The sequence below is a fragment of the Hyperolius riggenbachi genome, chromosome 2 (assembly GCF_040937935.1).
Source record: "Hyperolius riggenbachi isolate aHypRig1 chromosome 2, aHypRig1.pri, whole genome shotgun sequence".
Classification (NCBI taxonomy): domain Eukaryota; kingdom Metazoa; phylum Chordata; class Amphibia; order Anura; family Hyperoliidae; genus Hyperolius; species Hyperolius riggenbachi.
This window is the reverse complement of record NC_090647.1, coordinates 394,007,127-394,029,814: the sequence shown is the minus strand read 5'-3', so window position 1 is coordinate 394,029,814 and position 22,688 is coordinate 394,007,127. Positions and strand designations below refer to the sequence as shown.

General features: G+C 45.0%; 1 protein-coding gene across 13 annotated transcripts in view; it reads left to right on the top strand.

The window, feature by feature from the left end:
• The window catches only part of PLXNA2 (plexin A2), a 3,799,727-nt gene that overhangs the window by 2,006,922 nt on the left and 1,770,117 nt on the right, over positions 1-22,688 (top strand). For 12 of the 13 annotated variants that reach the window (XM_068269767.1, XM_068269773.1, XM_068269774.1 and 9 more), the window contains one exon: positions 22,384-22,527. The exons of the other annotated variant lie outside the window; for it this stretch is intronic. In XM_068269767.1, coding sequence (XP_068125868.1) covers positions 22,384-22,527 — 144 coding nt within the window. The remainder of the gene's footprint in view (positions 1-22,383; positions 22,528-22,688) is intronic. 13 annotated transcript variants of the gene reach the window in all.

Sequence of the window (22,688 nt, the reverse complement as noted above, 5' to 3'; positions counted from 1 at the left end):
AAAACATATGTAAACAATGCACTTGGGAGGTGATCTGAGGGCGGGTCTGTGGGCGATCTGAGGGTGTGGGCGGGTGATCAGGTGCCTGCAAGGGGCAGGTTAGGGTCTGATCTGATGGGTGGTAGTGACAGGTGGTGACAGGGGGTGATTGATGGGTGATTGACAGGTGATTAGTGGGTGATTACAGGGGAGAATAGATATATACAGTACACAGGGGGGGGGTGTCTGTGGAGGATCTGAGGGTGTGGGGGGTGATCAGGAGCCCCCGGGGGCAGTTTAGGACCTAATCTATAGGGTAGCATTGACAGATAGTGACAGGGGTGATTGATGGGTGATTAGGGGGGCGATTGGGTGCAAACAGTGGTCTGAGGGGGTGATCAGGGGGGGGTCTTAGGGGTGCTGTGAGTGATCAGGGGACGAGTGGGCAGGATCAGTGTGCTTTTGTGCTTACTAGGGGGGCTGCCTCCTGCCCTGGTGGTCCCTCGATCACTGGGACCACCAGGGCAGGAGGCAGCCTGTATAATAGACTTGTATACATTACAAAGTGTATTATTTATTTATTATTTATTTATTGTATTTATAAAGCGCCAACATATTACGCAGTGCTGGACAATAAATAGGGATACATACAATATTTAGGGGTGGCATACAGCAAAATGACAATACCTGAATACAAGAAAGACCAGATCATGCAGCACAGTATGAATACAAGGTAATGCTTAGTCACTGGAGGGGAGCATGGAGATTAGGCAAGTTAGGTTCACTCAGATGCATAGCATGGGTTCACAGTAAGGGAGGTGCATGATCAGGTAGGACACAAAAGGAGGAGGACCCTGCCCAAAGGCTTACAAGCTAGAGGGAGAGGTAAGGACACGGGAGGTAGGGGACCAGAGTTCAGCTGTGGGTTTAGAGCACTTGTGAGGGGTAGTAGGCTAGAGTGAAAAGGTGAGTTTTGAGGGCTTTCTTGAAGATGTTGAAGGAGGGGGCTGCCCTAATGGGTGGAGGTAGGGAGTTCCATAGTGTTGAAGCAGCTCTTGAGAAGTCCTGGGGGCGTGCATGGGACTGGGTGATGCGGGGGGCGGTTAGGCAAAGTTCATAGGAAGAGCGGAGTGAGCGGCTCGGTGTGTACCTCTGAGTAAGATCGGAAATGTAGGTTGGACAGGTTTTGTGGACAGATTTGTAGGTCAGACACAGTATCTTGAATCTGATTCTGGACTGGATAGGAAGCCAGTGGAGGGATTCAAGTAGGGGATCTGCCGTGGTGGAGCGATGGGAGCAGTGGATAATTCTGGCTGCCGCATTCATGATGGACTGCAGTGGGGCTGTTCGGGTCATAGGGAGACCAGACAGCAGGGCATTGCAGTAGTTAAGGCGGAAAATTATGAGGGCATGGATGAAGAGTTTGGTGGTGGCAGAGGTCAGGAAAGGGCGAATCTTACAGATGTTACGAAGGTGGAAGTTGCAGGACTTTGTGAGGTTTTGGATGTGGGGAGTGAAGGAGAGTGCGGAGTCCAGGGTGACACCCAGACAGCGGGCTTGAGAGTTAGGGTGAATGGTAGTGTGGTTAACAGTGACATGCGCATCTGGGAGGTTTATGGATGTCCGGGGTGGGAAGATCATAAATTCCATTTTGTCTAGGTTTAGTTTCAGGAACCTAGCGGACATCCAGGAGGAGATGGCTGATAGACAGGAGGAGACCTTGTCCATGGTAGTGGTGGATATGTCAGGGGTGTGGAGGTAGATCTGGGTGTCATCTGCATACAGATGATAGTTAAAACCCATGGAGGAGATAACCTTGCCAATGGAGGATGTGTACTGTGTGAACAGTAGGGGGCCAAGGACTGAACCTTGGGGGACTCTCACCAAGAGGTGGTTGGGGGTGGACGAGGGCTCATTGAAGGCGGTCGTGAAGGAGCGGTTGGAGAGGTAGGATGAAAGCCAGGACAGGGCAAGATCGTGAATGCCCATGGACTGGAGGGACTGGAGGAGTAGGGGATAATCTACTGTGTCAAACGCTGCTGAAAGGTCAAGGAGGAGGAGAATGGAGTATTTACCTTCAGCTTTAGCTAAGGCAAGGTCATTGACCACTTTGGTGAGAGCAGTTTCGGTTGAGTGGGCAGGCCGAAATCCAGATTGCAGTGGGTCTAGCAGTGAGTTGGCATTGAGGAACTGGGTCAGGCGTTTGTGAACCAGACGCTCAAGGAGTTTTGAGGCAAAGGGGAGGAGGGAGATAGGACGGTAGTTGGAGGGTAGCGAGGGGTCGAGGGAGGGTTTCTTAAGCAGGGGTAGTACAGTGGCCTGCTTGAAGTCTGAGGGGAAGGTGCCTGTGGATAGGGAGAGGTTGAACAGGGTAGTGAGGACTGAGGCCAATTCCGTGAAGTGAGGCTGGAGTAAATCAGAAGGGATGGGGTCAAGTGGGGAAGTAGTGGTATGGGAAGTCTGCAGTAGGTGGATGACTTTCTCGGTGGTAGTAGAAGTGAAGGATGTGAGGGGAGGATAGGGTGGAGGAGGAGCTGGTTGGGAGGGGGTGGGAGGTGAAGATTTGAGATTGGATATTTCCTGGCGGATGGAGACAATTTTGTTGGTGAAGTGGGTGGCTAAATCTGTGGCAGAGAGGGAGGAAACGGAGGGTGGGGGGGTTTAAGCAGGGAGTTGAAAGTGGCAAAAAGACGCCGGTGGTTGGAAGCTTGTGCTCCGATGAGCTTGGTAAAGTATTCCTGCTTCGCATGAGTAAAGGGCAGTGTGGAACTGCAGCAGGTTGGTCTTGTACTGTAGGAAATCCTGGTTAACCACTTAAGGACCAGCCTTGTTGGTCCGATCTGTGCTGCGTGGGCTTTCCAGCCCACAACACAGATCACTTTGAAGCCAGGGCGACCAGACTTCCCCCCTTTTTTCCCCACTAGGGGGATGTCCTGCCGGGGGGGTCTGATCGCCGCCGGCCATCTGTGTTTTACGGGGAGGGGCTCCTCAAAGCCCCCCTCCGCAGCCATTTCCGCCCTCACGCTCCTTACCTCCCTCTCCCTCTTCCTACGTAACTTACTTACGTCCTGCGCATTGAAGGATAGGCTTCCGCTTATCAGATGCCGGTGATCCCCGGCCAATCAGAGCAGCAGCGCCGTATGATGTAAACAGCGGGGATTTCTTCCCCGCGTGTTTACAGTTGCCGGCGAGCCGCGATCGGCGGCTCTCCGGCTGTTCACGGAGACACCCTCCGTGAACTGACATGGTGATTGAGCGGCCGTTTCCATGGTAACCCACTTAAGACCTGCTGACGCCTATGGGCGTTAGCTGGTCGTTAAGTGGTTAAGTCTAGTTTTCCTCCATTTCCGTTCAGTGGCGCGTGTTTTCCTCTGGAGGTTGCGAGTATGGGTAGTGCGCCAGGACTGGGGGTTAGGGGGTCGGTTGCGGCGAAATATTGGTGGAGCAGCTTTTGGCGATACTGAGCTGCAGCAAGATTAGGACAGGTTAGGGTGGGGAGAGTGGAGGAGAGGGCATGGAGGGGGTCAGCAAGGACGCTAGGGTTGAGCTTGCGTAGGTCTCGCTGCCATCGACCAGGTGGGTGGGCGGGTAGTTTGGAGGTGCCTTCCGTGAGGAGGTTGAAGGTGAGAAGGTGATGGTCTGAGGGTGGAAAGAGTGCGATGTCAAGGTCTGCAATGGTGGTGGATTTAGTGAATATAAGGTAGAGAGTGTGACCTGCAGTGTGAGTGGGGGTGTTGGTGTGTTGTACTAGTCCAAGTGAGTTGGCAATGGTGAGTAGCCGGGTCACAGCGGAGTTCTTGGCTTCATCGATGGGAATATTGAAATCCCCAAGGATGATGGTGGGGAGGTCAGAGGAGAGGATGTGAGGGAGCCAGGAGGCAAGGTCATTGAGAAATTGTGGGGTGGAGCCCGGAGGACGGTATAAGACTGCAACAATGGCAGTAAGGGGGTGGTAGAGGCGAATGGTGTGGGCCTCGAATGATGTGAATTGTAGGGAGGTAGGTGGTGTGAGGACACGGAAGGTGCAGGAGGGGGAGAGGAGCAGACCCACCCCTCCCCCGGTCCTGTTGTCTGGTCTGGGGGTGTGACTGAGGTGAAGCCCCCCGTAGGAGAGGGCAGCCTCTGCGGCAGAGTCAGAGGGGGTGAGCCATGTCTCAGTGAGTGCGAGGATGGTGAGGGATTTGGAGAGGAAGAGGTCGTGGACTGCTGTAAGTTTGTTGCGGACGGACCTGGCATTCCAGAGACCGCAGGGTAGGGGGAGTATGTGTTTGTGGGTGGGATGGATAGAAATAAGGTTGGAGCGAGGATGGGTGTTGAGGTTATTTGTGGACAGAGGGCTGTGAAGTGTATGAAGCAGGTCAGCAGGGGATGCTTGTCTGGCAGCAGGCTGTGGCCCAGGATTGTGTGATATATCACCAGCTGTAAGTAAGAGTAGGAGGAAGAGAGTAAGCAAATGTGAATGGGATTTAAATGTTTGTGAGATTTTTGAGCTGCTGGAGGGAGAGAGAGATTTCAGGAGAGCTAACAGTTCATGAGAAGCTGAGTAAGGTGAGGAGAGCAGAGCAGATGAAATTAATATGGAGTGTGGTATACTGGGAGGATGCATATTGCAATGCAACTTGTGGATGTTTGCAGACAGGCAGAACATAAGAAAAAGTGCAGTAAACATAGTAATGGTCTCTGATTATAACCAGAAAGTTTCCAACCACTAAACAGTTTATATGAGTATGCAGTTAGTGCAAGCAAACCTGTGTAAATAAAGAAGCAGAGTCTACATGGCTGTGCAACATATATCCAGCAGTGGCATTCTTAGCAATAACATTGGAGGAAGTTGTGGATGCAGAGTAGTAGTTTCCAGCAGAGTCCTGTGGCTGTTGAATCCTGTTTGAATTCCTGGGTGAATTCTTGGTAAATTTTTGGTAAGTTGTGAAGCACTTTGTAATAAATGGCACTTAGAAATTAAATGGCACGAGTGACCAAGCTCCAGCACTTAAATAGGTATGATAGCTGCCATGGTGGAATTTGAAGTGATTCTCAATTAGAAATTGGGAAAAACAGTTCAGCTGAGGATGGATGTGGCTACCAAAAACAGCCCTGCCATAAATAATTGCTGCTCACTGGGTTGGAACACAAGGATTCACAAATGTAATATGGGAATTTACAAACACTGCTGAACTACTTAATTTATATTAAACAGTCTTAGTAGCAATGTATTCAGCAATCGTACCATAAATGTGCAGATATGATTGCAGTCACAGATTGTAAAGCAGACTTTTGCAAGGAAGCAGCAATTATATTATACACTTTGCAGTGGCAGATCGGGGGTTAACAACCCGCCGGCGCTTCTAAATAGCCCGTGGGTGGGCGGAGCCTAATGCGGGTGGATGCGCGCGATCCCTGACTAATTAGTCCCCCAGATGCTGCCACCAATTGGCGTTACGCGGTCCTGGGGGTGCCACTTTGCCGCCGCCAATTGGTAGTGGTTGAAAAGCGACTATGAGTTCGAACCCACTTCCCAGCTAATTATCCAATTCTAATCATCCCCCTCCCTCACTAAATAGATAATAATCATCCCCACTTTTTCAACATTCCCTGCATTTAATTCCATAATGCATATGTTTGCTCTAAATTTGCACTCTAAATGGCAACCCCCCTTCCCAGCTAATCATCCTACCCTATCCCTATATTCCACCCCCCCGCCCCCTTCCAGCTAAATATCCAATTATCCCCACTCTTCTGACATGCCTACATTTATTTCCATAATACATAAGTTTGCCACTAATTTGCACTCCACATAGCCAATACAGGCTTACACCTAGCCCGCAGCTAATTATCCAACTCTAATTTTTACTCGTCTGACATTTCCGACATTCATCTCCATAACGCATATGTTTGCACTTAATTTGCACTCCAAATAGCAAATACAGGTTTAAACCCACCCCCCAGCTTCAAATAGCAAATACAGGCTTGAACCCACCTCCCCAGTCAATTCTTCAATTCACTACATTGTTTCACAAATGACATCTCTTCCAGTCTAATCCAGCCCTAACCTTACGCCTGCCCCAGATGACCCAACCAATGGTCAGAAAGGAAGGGAAGTTTCAAACACTATGGGCTTAGTTCACAAAAGCGTGATAACTCAGTTATCATACCTAAAAGCTTTGCACGTGCAAACTAGGGTACTAAGTAGTTAGCATGTGTAAACTACTTAGCACCCTAGTTAGCACATGCAAAGCATGTTAGCACCTTAGTTAGCATGTGCAAACTACGGTGCTAAGTAGACAAGACAAGACAAATAACATTTATATCGCGCTTTTCTCCTGGCGGACTCAAAGCGCCAGAGCAGCAGCTACTAGGGCGCGCTCTATAGGCAGTAGCAGTGTTAGGGAGACTTGCCAAAGGTCTCCTACTGAATTAGGAACTCCAAGAGAAGAGACCCAGCACCGTCTTCAAGTGTATTATAAGCTCTTTTATTTATTTAAGGCATCAAAAAGACAAAAAGAGCAAGTCTGTGCAACGTTTCGAGAGGCGACTCCTCTCTTTCTCAAGCTGACAAGCCCTCTGAATACATAAGACACAATCAGCCTTAAATAGTCCTTGCTCCACTAGGGAGCCAATCAAAATGGTCTGGACGCCCTGTCATCAACCAATTAGGTTAAGTTCCTGCTTGCAGGCCCTCCCATCTGGTGGAGGACCTGATGGGGAACTACATCTATTTATACACTCCAATCATTTTAAAATGGCCGCTAGAGAGCCGACCAATGGGGGTAGAGCATGTTCTGAATGGAAAAAACGTCATTCAACCGTCATGCGGAAATCCGCATTGAAAATCCGCATGTGGTTGCGTTCAATGCGTATGCGTAAAAACGTACGCGTAAAACCATATTCCAATACTATGACCACGCGGAAATCCGCATTGGATATCCGCATATGGTTAAAAACGTACGCGTAAACACCCGGAAGCAAAAAAATCGTCTAAACCATAGACGTTTCAATCCAATCGCCTATACCGGTTACGCATAAAATTGATCTTTACCGATTGAAAAATGTACATGCTCCTAACCCTAATAGGAATGAGTGTCAACAATATATAATATATGATAAGAGAAATCTGAAAAAAATATAAAAAGGAAAAAATGACAAAACTCACGCTAGGTGTCTGGCGGCCACCCACAGCGGCGGCCAGACACCGAACGTCACAAAAAATGAATATAAACCACATCTCACCCTCCCAGACTGGCGTCCGTCTTAATCGCGGCGGCCAGTCTGGGCTAGCGAGAACAAAATTACCAATTCTATCCCGACTGGCGTCCATCCCTGGCGGCCACTCGGGAAAGAAACAGGCAAAAAATCAAAAAATATATGCTTTGAAGGCCAGCCCGGACTGGCGGCCACATATCAGCGGCGGCCAGTCCAGGAGAGCCAACAAATCAACATAGTCAATAAATATATTTTTTTCAAAACAAATAATAAGTTTTGCTATAAGCTCCTCTCCCCCCCGACCGGCGGCCACCAATTGTGGCCGCAGGTCGGGAAGGATCGGGAAAAAAAGAAAATAGAACCAACCCAAAAAGAAGACTCCAGGCGTCCAGACCAAACAATAAACAACAAGACATCTATCTATAAACACATGGACCCAACTCGCACTCCCGGTTAAGACCCCCTGGACCAAGGGCAGGGCCTGCAAGCAGGAACTTAACCTAATTGGTTGATGACAGGGCGTCCAGACCATTTTGATTGGCTCCCTAGTGGAGCAAGGACTATTTAAGGCTGATTGTGTCTTATGTATTCAGAGGGCTTGTCAGCTTGAGAAAGAGAGGAGTCGCCTCTCGAAACGTCGCACAGACTTGCCCTTTTTGTCTTTTTGATGCCTTAAATAAATAAAAGAGCTTATAATACACTTGAAGACGGTGCTGGGTCTCTTCTTTTGGAGTTCCTGCTTGCTGTTCCTGGAGACAGAGGGACAACGACCAATAGCACGTCACATCTAGATGGTTGGGTGCTGCCTGTAACCACTTGTTCACCACTACTGCAGCTGTCTCTGGGCAATTGCACCACCATGGAAACTACTGAAATGACATCTGTCTCTGTGGATACCTTCATGTACTCGGATGTTGAGATCTCCAGGATCATTGCTGCCATTGATTCGGAGACGGACTTTCTCTCTACTCCTAATGTGAAAATTATCAAACGAGATATTGAAAGGATTTCTAAACATCGAATTTCTTTTGAATTACATGCCGCTACCCTGGGTGAATATTATAAGAAACGGAAAATACCCAGAGGTATACGCTCACATGTGGCACCAATCATGTTTCCTCGTGATGGGGAGTTCCGCCTGAAATGGGAGAAAATCTGGAACAAAGCTTCCTTTGACTCCATGATACTGACCATTGAGAGAATCCAAGTTGAACTACCTAAGCTGGACAGTAAGATTGCCTTACTAAAAGATACCTTGGGAACTTTGTTGTCTACAGATGATATCTCAGCTTATGAGGAATTTTTATCCAGAAACTTGGAGAAATACCGTAAAGAACTCGAAGGTGTTAAACGTCAGAAGTTCTAACGGGACTCACTTGATTATGAGAGTGGTTATGTATACATCTGGCAGAAACAACCCTCCTCTAACTTGCCTCGTGGGCCGGGTAAACCTAGACCCCGTCCCAGAGGAGCTCCACCTAAGGGTCCACGGCCTGTACAACCTCGACCCATTCATGATCCTTTAACAACTACAGAAGAAGAGCAATCAGAATCCGATTTTTTGCCCTCGGACAGTTCGGCCAATATCCCTCCAGACGGATTAGGAGAGGTGGGAGAAAATATCAGCTTGCCAAAAAGCACAAAGAAACGCGCCGAACCCTCGGGCTCTCTAATGACACTCAGAGAACGCAAGAATCCTTAGTCATTAATATCTCTTCATATGTCTTGGATGATATCCAGATTAGGGTACTCAATCGAGGTCTCTCATTCAGTATTACCAACGATGGGGACTCACTCCAATTGGAATATGATCTTTGGTCTTTTGCAAGGACTTTGAAGTTGAAATGTTTTTTTAGCAATCTTCCGAAACCTACTCAGGTTCCCTTACCAACCATGGGGCCCTTGAGACTTAAGGACACTCCATTACGAAATAAGAGCTCTTTCTGCCCCCCGTCCAACCAAGTGATTGAAACATTCTTAGAGAATGTGCAACGGGACATTCAGGAGCTACAAAGATCTGGTTCTCAAGCAATGAAGAACCTCAATAAACACGAACAGGAAGCTCTTAAATGTCTTAAGGCCAATAAGGCCCTAACAATTAAGCCCGCAGATAAGGGGGGCTCAGTTGTCGTAATGGACACTATCAATTATCGTGCAGAGATTTTACGCCAGTTGGGGGATAGAAGTGTTTATAGAATTTTAGATCGAGACCCAATCTGGGATCTGAGGAAGTTGATTGATCGTTTGTTAAAGAATGCTCTGGATAAAAACATCATAGACAGGGATCTAGCTACTTTCCTGGTTCAGGACAATCCTGTAACTCCTGTTATGTATGTCCTTCCAAAAGTACACAAACGATTGGTCGATCCATCTGGTCGGCCAATCGTTGCAGGTGTAAATTCATTATTTTCTCCAATTGCTAAATATTTAGATTGTATTCTTAGACCTATGGTAGTAGCTTTACCGTCTTACCTCAGGGACACTCAAGTGTTCCTGGAGGTGATTGATAAATTTGAAAATTTAGATGATGATGATTTATTGGTTACAATTGATGTAGAGTCACTCTACACCTCCATCCCTCATGATGGGGGTGTGGAGGCGGTATCTCATTATTTGCAAACCTGTTCAGATGTTTTTGATGATCAGAGACGTTTTCTTATCGATCTGTTGGAGGTGATTTTGAGGAGGAATTACTTCTTGTTTGAGGACACATTTTATGAACAATGTAGAGGTACAGCTATGGGGTCGAACGTGGCCCCGACTTATGCTAATTTATACATGGGTCTTTACGAAGATTCATTTGTGTATACGAATCAATTGTTTCTCCGCCACTCCAAGGGGTGGTGGAGATACATTGATGATGTTTTTTTGATTTGGGCGGGGCCACGTTCGACCCTCGAATGCTTTATCAAAGATCTACATGCATGTTGTCCATACATTTCCCTAACGTATACTTGTAGTACTCATTCTGTATCATACTTGGATACGGTGGTCACGAAAGTTGGTGGAAAATTGACCACCGATATATTTAGGAAATCTACTGATAGAAATGCGTTACTCCATTATAGAAGTTTCCATCCTTCCCATATTGCCAATAACATTCCAAAAAAATCAATTTGAACGTGTTAATAGAATAGTGTCTGATGCGACATTGAGAGATACACGTCTGAAGAAAATGGCCAATAGATTTATTCAAAGAGATTATCCTCTAGATTTGTGCAATCCCTTTAGCCGATCCTCCCCAACTAAAAGATCACGCTCCAGACAGATCGATCGGATTCCTCTGGTCACTACTTTTTCAACCAATTCCAAACAGATTGAGAAAATTGTTAGGAAACATTGGCCTTTATTAAAACAAGGTTTTCCACAGGTTAAGGAATTTCAGGAATATCCACTTATGTCATATAGACGGGCTCCTACAGTTGGTGACACTTTGGTGAGGGCAGATATTGGCTCTCGAACTGCCAATTTAACTACTACAAGAAAAGGGACTTTTCCCTGTTTGTCGTGTCATATGTGTAATTCCATTGTTAAAGGAGATACTTTTACACACCCTACTACAGGGAAACGTTTTTCAATTAATGGTTATTACACATGTGACTCTGCATATGTTGTATATCTTCTTCGCTGCCCTTGCGGATTGATTTATTGGGGATGACCACACAGATACTTAAAATGCGCATCTCTGCGCATAAGTCAGCTATCCGCTCGGGCACATCTGAACAAGCGGTTGCTAGCCATTTTTCTGCCTGTCGCCATAATGTTAGCCAGTTGAGGGTCCAGGTGATTGACTCTGTCCCCCCACCACGCAGGGGGGGTGATAGGGTCAAATTATTATTGAGACGGGAGTTGTTTTGGATTAGGAAGCTGGATGCCCTTGGTCCAGGGGGTCTTAACCGGGAGTGCGAGTTGGGTCCATGTGTTTATAGATAGATGTCTTGTTGTTTATTGTTTGGTCTGGACGCCTGGAGTCTTCTTTTTGGGTTGGTTCTGTTTTCTTTTTTTCCCGATCCTTCCCGACCTGCGGCCACAATTGGTGGCCGCCGGTCGGGGGGGAGAGGAGCTTATAGCAAAACTTATTATTTGTTTTGAAAAAAATATATTTATTGACTATGTTGATTTGTTGGCTCTCCTGGACTGGCCGCCGCTGATATGTGGCCGCCAGTCCGAGCTGGCCTTCAAAGCATATATTTTTTGATTTTTTGCCTGTTTCTTTCCCCAGGGATGGACGCCAGTCGGGACAGAATTGGTAATTTTGTTCTCGCTAGCCCAGACTGGCCGCCGCGATTAAGACGGACGCCAGTCTGGGAGGGTGAGATGTGGTTTATATTCATTTTTTGTGACGTTCGGTTTCTGGCCGCCGCTGTGGGTGGCCGCCAGACACCTAGCGTGAGTTTTGTCATTTTTTCCTTTTTATATTTTTTTCAGATTTCTCTTATCATATATTATATATTGTTGACACTCATTCCTATTAGGGTTAGGAGCATGTACATTTTTCAATCGGTAAAGATCAATTTTATGCGTAACCGGTATAGGCGATTGGATTGAAACGTCTATGGTTTAGACGATTTTTTTGCTTCCGGGTGTTTACGCGTACGTTTTTAACCATACGCATTAATTTTAACCATATGCGGATATCCAATGCGGATTTCCGCGTGGTCATAGTATTGGAATATGGTTTTACGCGTACGTTTTTACGCATACGCATTGAACGCAACCACATGCGGATTTTCAATGCGGATTTCCGCATGACGGTTGAATGACGTTTTTTCCATTCAGAACATGCTCTACCCCCATTGGTCGGCCCTCTAGCGGCCATTTTAAAATGATTGGAGTGTATAAATAGATGTAGTTCCCCATCAGGTCCTCCACCAGATGGGAGGGCCTGCAAGCAGGAACTTAACCTAATTGGTTGATGACAGGGCGTCCAGACCATTTTGATTGGCTCCCTAGTGGAGCAAGGACTATTTAAGGCTGATTGTGTCTTATGTATTCAGAGGGCTTGTCAGCTTGAGAAAGAGAGGAGTCGCCTCTCGAAACGTCGCACAGACTTGCCTTTTTTGTCTTTTTGATGCCTTAAATAAATAAAAGAGCTTATAATACACTTGAAGACGGTGCTGGGTCTCTTCTCTTGGAGTTCCTGCTTGCTGTTCCTGGAGACAGAGGGACAACGACCAATAGCACGTCGCATCTAGATGGTTGGGTGCTGCCTGTAACCACTTGTTCACCACTCCTACTGAATTAGGTGCTGGCTTACTGAACAGGCAGAGCCGAAATTCGAACCCTGGTCTCCCGTGTCAGAGGCAGAGCCCTTAACCATTACACCATCCAGCCACCACTAGTAGTTTACAGCACATGCTAAACAGGGTGCTAAGTAGTTTGCACATGCAAACGACTTAGCACCCTAATTAGCTCGTGCAAAGCATGTTAGCACGTGCAAAGTGGTTTTCACTGGCGTGCTAACACTTTGCACACTTTAGTGAATCAAGCCCCATATATATGTTTGTCTTAACTTATATTCATTTATGCTTGATAAAGCAGGGGTGCTCCCCTGTGAAACGCGTCACAATAAGATTTTTAAACACAGTCTTTGCATATCTTTGCGGCTAACACCGCTTTGCTAGTTAGCTCCTACTACACTCATAGCCGGGGAATCAGGCTCGTACCGGATGAGCGCAGAAAAACATTTACATGCCTACCGCAGCGTGTTCCAAATAACCACCGTGGAATCTCGACTGGATCACCATCCAAGACAGTGAGGATATCCATGCAAGCCAGGTCCCCGGCATAAGAGGAAGACTAGCGTGACCTTTCCTACAGGGTCTAGAGCCCTCACCTACTAGTATCACAGTGTGCACTTTTTCTCCTTTCTGTCTCTATATCCAGCACTGTTCTATACAGGTAGTAGCACCTGTGATACAAGGGGACCCGCAGATTGCTCTCTGATGGTAAACTTTACTACCAGAATCCACAGATCTTCCATCCCTTGTATCAATTTTGTTGCCCGTCTCTGCACCTGCTCTAAAACTGCAATATCTTTCTTGTATTGTTATTATTCCCAGAACTGAATTCCATATTCCAGATATGGCCTTACTAGAGAGTTAAACTGGCAATATTATGCTAGCATCTCAATCAGGGATGAGCAGAAACTACGCCAGTGCGAATTTACGCATCATAGTTCGCATCTACGCATCGTAGTTCGTATGTGCCATTTCAAAACTACGCTTACGAATTTACACGTAGCGGAGTACCGCTATGCGTAGCTTACGCCCACTATGCGTAGTTAACATGTGTATTGCGTAGTAAACTACGAATGCGTTACTCGCGTCTAATTTTCCGTGTGCGATTGTATGCTTACAAATTTATGCATTGGAAAGAGGAATGTACGCATAGAAGAGCGCCCATTATAAGCAATTAAAGAGGAATTAATGCGTAAAATTTTCTGCATACGGCCATAAGCATACACTACGCTTTGCATTACGCATAATTGCGTATTTTAACGCGTATTCTACGAAATGCATATGGAGCGAATATTTGATTAGTTTGGCGAAGCGTAATTGCGTAATACTATGCGTACTTCCAGCGTAGCGAAGTTGGCTGACTACGACCATCCCTGAATTCTCAATTTTTTTATTTCCTTTTTAATGTATCTCAAAATGTTATCTCTATCTGCAGCGACTTGCATTGAATACGATTATTTAACTTGTTGTCGATAAGTACTCCTCCAAGTTTGATGTCTCCATCTGTATCCCATTTATGTTGTATGGTGCTAGACCATTGGTACAACCAAAATGCATGACTTTACATTTTTCAACATTGAATTTAATCTGCCATTTATGTGCCCATATAGCCATCCTATCCAGATCCTGTTGCAATATGTCACTATGTTCCTGAGAGTTGATGATTCTGCACAATTTGGTATCATCTGCAAGAATAGCAATATTACTTTCTACTGTATCTACTAGATCATTAATAAATAAATTGAAGAGTACTGGACCCAGTACTGACACCTTTTGGACCCCACTGCTAACAGTCACCCATTGTCAATTAGCCGGTTCCCTATCCATGCACACAAAATCTTCCCCAGTCCTTGCATCCTCAACTTTTGCACCAGACTTTTGTGGGGAACAGTGTTGAAGGCCTTTGCGAAGTCCAAGTATATCACATCTACAGCATCCTCAATATCCACATTAGTGTTCACTACCTCATAAAAGCTGAGCATGTTAGTCAGACATTATATTACAGTTGGTGAAAAAAAATGGCCTTTAGTGCCACTGGTAGTTAACAGTCTGCTGTGTGCCCAAAAAACTAACTGATTACGTATATATAGGTTATGATTTTAACTGTGACAAGCAAAATAATAGAATTTGGGGTGTTTGAGCTGAGGCCTATGTAATTAGATTGTTTTTTTTTGCGGCAAAGTGAAAAAAACAATAAAAAAATTACATTTTTCAAAGTTAGGGTGCAATGTCAGTAAAACCGCATAAGTACAAATGTTACAAAATATGTATATCTGAGTAGGCCTAGGTCTCTAATTTTTTTGGAATGGTGACATTTATGGCTCCATGGGCTTTGCTAAGGAAGAATGACTATTACTTTTGGTGCAAAAAATTGCCTTGAAAAATCAATTGTGTATATAGGGTATCATTTTAACCGTGACAAGTGAGAGAATAGAATTTGGGGTGTTTGAGAGGTGAAGCCTAAGTCATTTGAATTTTTTTTGTGCCAAAGTGATAAAAACTGAAAGAAAATTCCATTTTCAATTTTATGGTGCCATTTCAACAAAGCCACGTAAGTACAAATGTTACAAAATGCATGTGTTGTATGTGTTGAACCATTGCGCATGTGTTTTGTACCATCACCGACCCTGTATGTGCCAAAAATAATTCCGGGTACAACCCCTGTTATACTTGGCGAAATAAAAATGATTCTGATTCTGATATCCGTGTAGGCCTGGGTCTCTAGTTTTCCGAATGGTGACTGTATTACTGTAATGACTGTATTATGTAATGACTGTAATGACTGTAAATTTTTTTTTTTAATGTAATTTTTATTCGGAGTAGAAAAGATGGTACAAAGTCTTAGCATGTCAAAGGTTCCCTCGCAGGGGATAAATTGCTTACATTAGATACAGCAGAGAACATGGAGATCTTAGAAACACGTTGCTAATACATGGACCTTTTGCATAGAGAGCAAGTCATTTTTAGGCAAAGTCTCCTGTATATGTCTCTTTAATATAGTATTATATACGGCCCCATTGCTTCTGATCTATCCTGTTCTTATACTCAATTGCTTCTATTGGTGATGGAGTACCACTCAACTGACTCCATTATAAAATATTTCTAGTCTATAACAATCTAAATCTATGAACTTTACAACATAACCATAGAATCCAATTCCCCCGGCATTCTACTTTGTTTTGGTTTTTAGTAACAGACATTGTGTTATATTAGATTTATTGTTGCGTTAAGGTTAGGTATTCCTGAGATTCCTTGAAGTCTAGCCATACCGCCCATTTAGTGTAATGTTTTCGGTATTGGTCTCTGCTGGTCATAACGGTGTCCTCTATGCAGTGTTCCCCAACCCTGTCCTCAAGGCCCACCAACAGTGCATGTTTTGTGGAAATCCACAGAGGTAGTTAATCAGCTCTGCTGAGACACTAATTACCTCACCTGTGAATGTTTGTGGTTTTCTGCAAAACATGTACTGTTGGTGGGCCTTGAGGACAGGGTTGGGGAACTATGCTCTATAGCCTCCGTCTCATTTACTTTCGCAATCCATTCCCTTACCGAGGGTGGGTTAGCTGCTTTCCATTTGATTGGGATTAGGCCTTTTGCCGCGTTAAGTAGGTGTGGTAGAACAGTTTTCTTATAGTTTTTGGAGCTGTTAAGATGTAGGAGTGCTTGCCATGGGGAGTCCTCCACCTTCCAAGCAGTCACCCTTCTACTGATGTCTAATACCTGCGTCCAAAAGCCCTTTAACTTGGGGCAAGCCCAAAATATATGTAGCATGGTCCCTTTTTCCCCACATTCTCTCCAGCATCTGTCAGAGCTTGAGGAGGACATCTGAGCCAACCTGGCAGGGGTCCTATACCATCGCGATAATATCTTATAATTAGTTTCTTGCATTTTTGTATTTATTGTTGTAGTATGTGCATTACTCAGGATTAATTCTTTATCTCCAGCTGCCAAAGGGGTTTCTATCTCTCTCTCCCAAGCTCTGAGGTATGGTAAAGTGAAGTAGTCCTCTCTGTCCCTAAGGAGTTTATACAGGAATGAGATTGCGTGTTCCTTTTTTTGGGTGCAGATGAATAAGGCAACCCAATCGCCTGCTTGGGCTTCGTCGTCTAGAGAGATCTTGAGTGTTCTACACCATGCTTTAATTTGTGCTAAATGCCATATGTCTAGCGGGTATTTGCCTCTTTCAGCCCTTAATTCAAATATTGTTTTGAGTCTATCTCTTTTCCAGATATGACCCAGGCATAATAGTTGATCTCCCTTCCAGGTTCCAAAAAATCCTCTTTCCATACCCGGGGGGAATAATGGAAATCCTTCTAGTGGGGAGAGTAATGAGATTGGGGGGAATCATTTATAGTGTTTGTTAGAGAGGTCCCCTATTTTTAGTGCATGAAATACCCATGGCGGACATAAGTTAGAGAATTCTCTAGATTCTTTAGGTACCCACTGGGCTTTAGCCAGATCCCTTCCTGCCAGGGTTTTCTCTAATATCACCCACCCTTTGGAGGTCAGCCCATGGGTCCAGTCGAGTAATCTGTTGAGTGCCATAGTTCTATAATAGGTCTTGGGGTCAGGTAGGCCTAGACCTCCATTAATCTTTGACCTGATTAATATAGAGTATGCTAGTCGGGGTGGTCTCCTTCTCCAGACAAATTGAGTGAATAGGGGTCTGAGCTTATTGAAAAATGTTTTTGGCAGGTATATCGGGATAGTCCCTAGAAGGAAGAGGACTCTTGGCATCACATTCATCTTCAAGATGTTTATGCGGCCAAACCAAGTAAATTGGTCCCTATCCCACTTCTGAATATCTTTTGATAGTATGTCTAATAGCGGCTGGAAGTTTAAGTTATATAATTCTTTGAGGTCAGAGGGAAGATAAATCCCCAGATATTTCAGTGCTTTGTCTCGGTAAGGGAATGGAAAATTGCTCTGCAATTTAGCTAGCTCTTGGGGGTCTATGTTTACACCTATGAATTCTGATTTGGAGAGGTTTATCTTTAAGTTTGCAAGATCTCCATAGCGTCTAAATTCACCCAGGAGGTTAGGTAGGGTAATATGAGGGTTGCTTATGTAAAAAAGAACATCATCGGCGAATGCAGAGAGTTTATATTCCCTCTCGCCCACTATTGCCCCCTTAATGTCTGGATTTTCCCTTATGCTTCTAAGCATAGGTTCCAGAGAGAGTGCAAACAGCAGTGGTGATAACGGGCAACCCTGCCTGGTGCCATTCTTGATATGAAACGGGTCAGACAGTATCCCATTTACTCTGACTCTTGCTGAAGGGGTAGAATACAGGGATCTTATCCACTTCAGCATATTCGACTGGAGACCGATATGGGTTAGGGTTTCATCCATTAGGGACCAGTTCACCCTATCAAAAGCTTTTTCTGCGTCGGTTGACAGTAGCATCAGGGGTGAACTGGTCCCTTGGGCCCAGTGAATCAGGTTTAGTGCTTTGTTGGTGTTGTCGCGTGCTTCTCTGCCTTTAATGAACCCGGTTTGGTCAAGTCCTATTAGTTGCGACATGTGTGTGCTAAGTCTATTCGCAATTGCTTTTGAAAAGAGTTTAATATCTAAATTGATTAGGGAGATGGGTCTGTAGCTTTGGCACCAGGCAGGGTCTTTATCGGGTTTCGGTATCACCACTAAGTGTGCTTCTAGCCCTTGTTTGGGAATGAAGTCATCTTCCGCAATATTGTTTAGGAATTTCACCAGGTGAGGGATTAGCAGGTAAGAAAATGATTTATAATATCTCTTAGTAAGCCCGTCTGGGCCAGGGCTTTTTCCATTTGGAAGAGTATTCAGTATGTTCATTATTTCTTCCGTTGTAAACGGGTTGTCTAGCTCCTTACAGCTTTCCTCGTCTAGCTTAGGCATTGAGACCCTCTGGAGATATTCTTTTATTTTTGTGCGCACTCTCTTTTGGCTATTCTCTGAGGTATTGCCTGAGATATTGTATAGGGTGGCGTAATAATCTTTGAAGATTTCTGCTATCTTGTGCGAGTGTAATTCTAGTTGGCCTTGTGGGTCTCTTATTTGGTGGATAAATGTCTTTTCCCTTTTTTTTGCTATGGCCCTTGCCAGTTGTTTCCCACTCTTGTTATTATACTCGTATGCCTTTGCTATCCATAATCTCTGCTTTCGTTTGGTCCTATCTTCTATTGCTTTGAGTAATTTCTCTCTGGCCTCTTTCACCAGTTTTAACCCCTGTTCTGTGCTGTTCCTCTTGTGTGCCTGCTCCAGAGTATAGAGATTGTCTAAAAGGGATTGAGTCTGTAGCCTTTCCTCTCTCTTTTTTTTAGCCCCTATTTTCATCAGTTCCCCCCTTATAACCGCTTTGTGGCTTTCCCATATTATTCCTGCCGACATTGCCTCTGTAGTATTTTCCCTGAAGTAATTCTTCAAAGTTTTGGACAGAATGTCTAGAGTTTCAGCATCGTCTAGGGGGGTTTCATTAAGTCTCCAATGCCATTGCTTTTTGGGTATTTTACTCAATGTTAGCTCGACCCAGGTTGCTGCGTGGTCTGATAGAGTGAGTGTCTCGATTTTAGCTTTCTGTACCGCCCCTAAGCAGTATTGATCTATATAAATTCTGTCAATTCTAGTGTATATATTGTGTACGTGTGAGAAATAGGAGTAGTCTCTGTCTAGGGGGTGTAGGAATCGCCATCCATCTACTAGATGAGCTGTTTTAAGAAGTTGGGAATACCTGCTAATCGTAGATCTGGGGGCTGTAGTTGTAGCGGAAGAGGAGTCCATTTCCGGGTTAGTTATTAAGTTGTGGTCCCCTCCTAGAATCAGGCACCCCTCTCTGAAAGAGGAGAGTTTTTTAAGAACTTTTGACAGAAATTGAGGTTGCTTTATATTGGGTGCATATATGTTTACCACAGTATATTTTCTACCTTCATATTCTCCTTTTAGCATAATAAATCTTCCCAGGTCATCTATGATTGAGTCCGTTATTAACAGTGGGCAGTCCCTGCTTAAAGCTATAGCTACCCCTCTAGCCCTTCGTATTGGGGAAGAGCCTAAGAACCACCTGTCAAATTGATTGTGAGGAAGATATGGTGGGTGTCCTTGTTTAAAATATGTCTCCTGGAGCATTAAGACCTGTGGACGGAGCTTTCGCATTTCAAACCATAATTTCCCCCTTTTGGTTGGTGACCCTAAACCTCTCACATTATAAGACAATATCTTCAAACTAGACAACTGCATTTCCTCTGTGACATCCTCGTAGGGTATCTGTCAGGGGGCCTGGATTCTAAACCGTATAACATCAACAAAGTAAAAGTAACCTTTACTATTGAGCTTGTAGCTCTATTTCCCATAGTTATCAGGGAGTCCCTAGTGGGGTAAGCGTGTCTCGCAATGTGAGCGACTAAAGGTGTAAGCCGCTACTACTCCCGGCTCTCATGCTGTTCAGATGATGGGGCGAGAGCAGGCCCGCTTCTGGATAAGCCCGATGAGCCCAGTCTCACCCCCTCATGTGTGTGGCATATGATCATTAACAGCCCTTTCCACCTCATACCCTATCCTTTATATTAGTAGCATATCTTATCTCACAATACGTTTCTTATCCCTTTAGGATTGCATACCTTACATTTATGTTTTCCCCTTTTAGCATAATAGTGTAGAACTTGTTCCCATAATCTGGACCCGGGGGGGTGTCTGATTAGTGTTCCACAGAGCACCTCCTCCTGGAACAGAGGCATGTACACGTTGTAAGATGGAGGACCTGTTGCCCGGTGCTGTATTTGTTGATCAGGTTGTCACATCTTTCAAATCCATTATACTTGATTTTTCCTTATATCCGGGCTCGGGACAATGGGTGTTTTATGCATGGGGTTAAAGTTTAAGTGGGTGAGCATTTAGATTGTACCTTTTCCCTAGTCCCTTGCTGTCTCTTCAGGGTAGTTCAAGTTTATCAGTATCCATAAGTTTCCTTTGTATATACTGGGTATGTTAGAGGAAGAAGAGGGGGGGATATAAAAGAGAGACGGATTTTTCTTCTTCTTAGAAGGCCTGTCTGCGGGGGCGTCTTACTGCGTATTTACAGATCGCCTCTCCGCAGACAAGTCACCCGGTCCCTGCAGATCTCTTTTCAGGGCCTGTCTTCTCTCGGGGTGAGAGGGTTGGTGCTTTTCCTTTTGTTGGAACCCTGCTGCTTCCATCTATCTCTCTGTGGTAGCTGGGTGGGAGGTTGGGTATCTCGCCAGTCTGGAAAGTCAGTGGCCGGAATGTCAAGTTTGTCCTGAAATTCCTTTAGGTCGTCCTTTGTGCGCAGGATTGCAGTGCGCCCTTGTACCGTTGCTATGAGAGAGAACGGATGTCCCCATTTGTATATGCCTCCTGCTTTTTTAATTTCAGCTAACAGGGGCTTAACCGCCTTTCTTTGTAACAGAGTGTGCTTCGATATATCAGGGTAGAAGGTTAATTGAGCGCCATCAAAGTCAAGACTCTCTTTGTCCCGCATTTTCGCGAAGATGCTTTCTACATCTGTGAATCTGAGGAGTTTGCAAATAATGTCTCTGGGTTTTTGCGGATCTGGGTTTTTGGCAGCGAGAGCCCGGTGTACTCTCTCAATTTCAATGAGGGTTTGTGCGGGCCTTTGTAGTATTATATTGAATATGTCAGTTACCGTTGGGCGGAATTCCTCCGTCCCTGTCGCCTCCGGAAGGCCCCTTATGCGAATATTATTGCGACGGGCTCTGTTTTCATAATCATCTAGTTGGGTTTTCATTATATCCATTTCTTTATCTTGTATCTTTATGTGTTCCTTCATAGTCGCCATGTCTGCGTGTGCTGCCTCCTCTTTTTCTTCCAGCGTTACCACTCTGTGACCGATGCTAGTAATGTCTCTATGTACTTCATCTAACTCTCTGCGGAATGTTTTCTCTATTCTAGTTGCAAAGGAGTCTAGATCATTGAGGGTAGGGAGTCTGTAGATGTAATCTCTGAGGTCTGCATCAGCTAAGTGCGGCCTAGAGCGGGGCGGGGAGGCCTGCGCCTGTAGTGTGCTGCTTCTGCGGCCTGCTGATGATTCACCCACCTCTGAGAAGTTGTCCGCGCCTTCGTCCTCTGAGTCCGTTCTATAGAGTCTCCGCTGGCTACCTTGGCTCTTCGAGCGGGACTGTGTCTGTTTTGGAGGCTCATATTCCGGCGAGTCTCTCTCTGACTGTACGCGCTGCGGGCTGTGTTCAGGCGCCATCTTGGACAACATGCGAGACCTCGTTCTCCCGTCTTGGAAGTAATGGTTGTTCTGCTGTTGGCGAGGTACTGAATCCCCTTTCTTGTTGGTCTTCCCCTTCTTGGAGGTCATGTCCACTCTCTGGGGCTGTCTGCAGACTTATCTATCGCCGCTGAAAAGGTGCTTTGTGAGAGTCCGGGATCAGAGCTCACTCACACACGTCCGCTCTTCATTACGGCAGGCCACGCCCCCGTAATGACTGTAAATGGCCTTGAAAAATCAGTTGGTGCTGCTCACGGTTAACAGCGTATTGCATGGCCAAAAAGCTGATTATGTTCAGGGATGTGCTCACAAGTAGTTACGAGTAGCTAACTACTCAAATTTGTAATTCTAATGAGACTTAATTGCCTCAGGTATGTGGATGGGAGACAGGAAGGTAATTAACTACCTGTCTCCCATCCACACACCTGAGGCAATTAAGCCTCATTAGAATCATAAATTTGAGTAGTTAGCTACTCATGAGCACATCCCTGTTATGTATATATTGTATATATTTTAATCGTGACAAGCGATTACCATATGTGCAATAACAGACTTTTTTTTTTTTGTGGGAGGCTTCTTTCTAGAAGAGGATGAAACAATGGTTGTTGAGTGCCAAAGAGAAAATAATAGCTGAGATGGTGTAAATGTATTGTGTATACTTAGTATTTAAGAATAATATTAACTTGTACTTTAACATAAAATTATGAAACTAGTAATATTGTATTGCTGTCTGAACAGGGCAAGAACTTGTGTCCACCTGCAGCTGGAGGGGTCAAGCTGAATTACACAGTTCTGATTGGGGATAAATCATGTGCTGTCACTGTCTCTGAAACTCAGATTCTCTGCGAGTCGCCAAACCTCACTGGCCAACATAAAGTGACTGTATGTTTCCTTTTACTTTTCCACTTCTTCTATCTCTTCCAAAGTGTTAAACACCACAAAAATGCATGTGATGTGTATATATTATCACTTTTTTGTGTACTTTATAGTGTGTTTATGTGAGCTATTTTTGCACAAAATGATGTCATTTTAATGTTCATTTA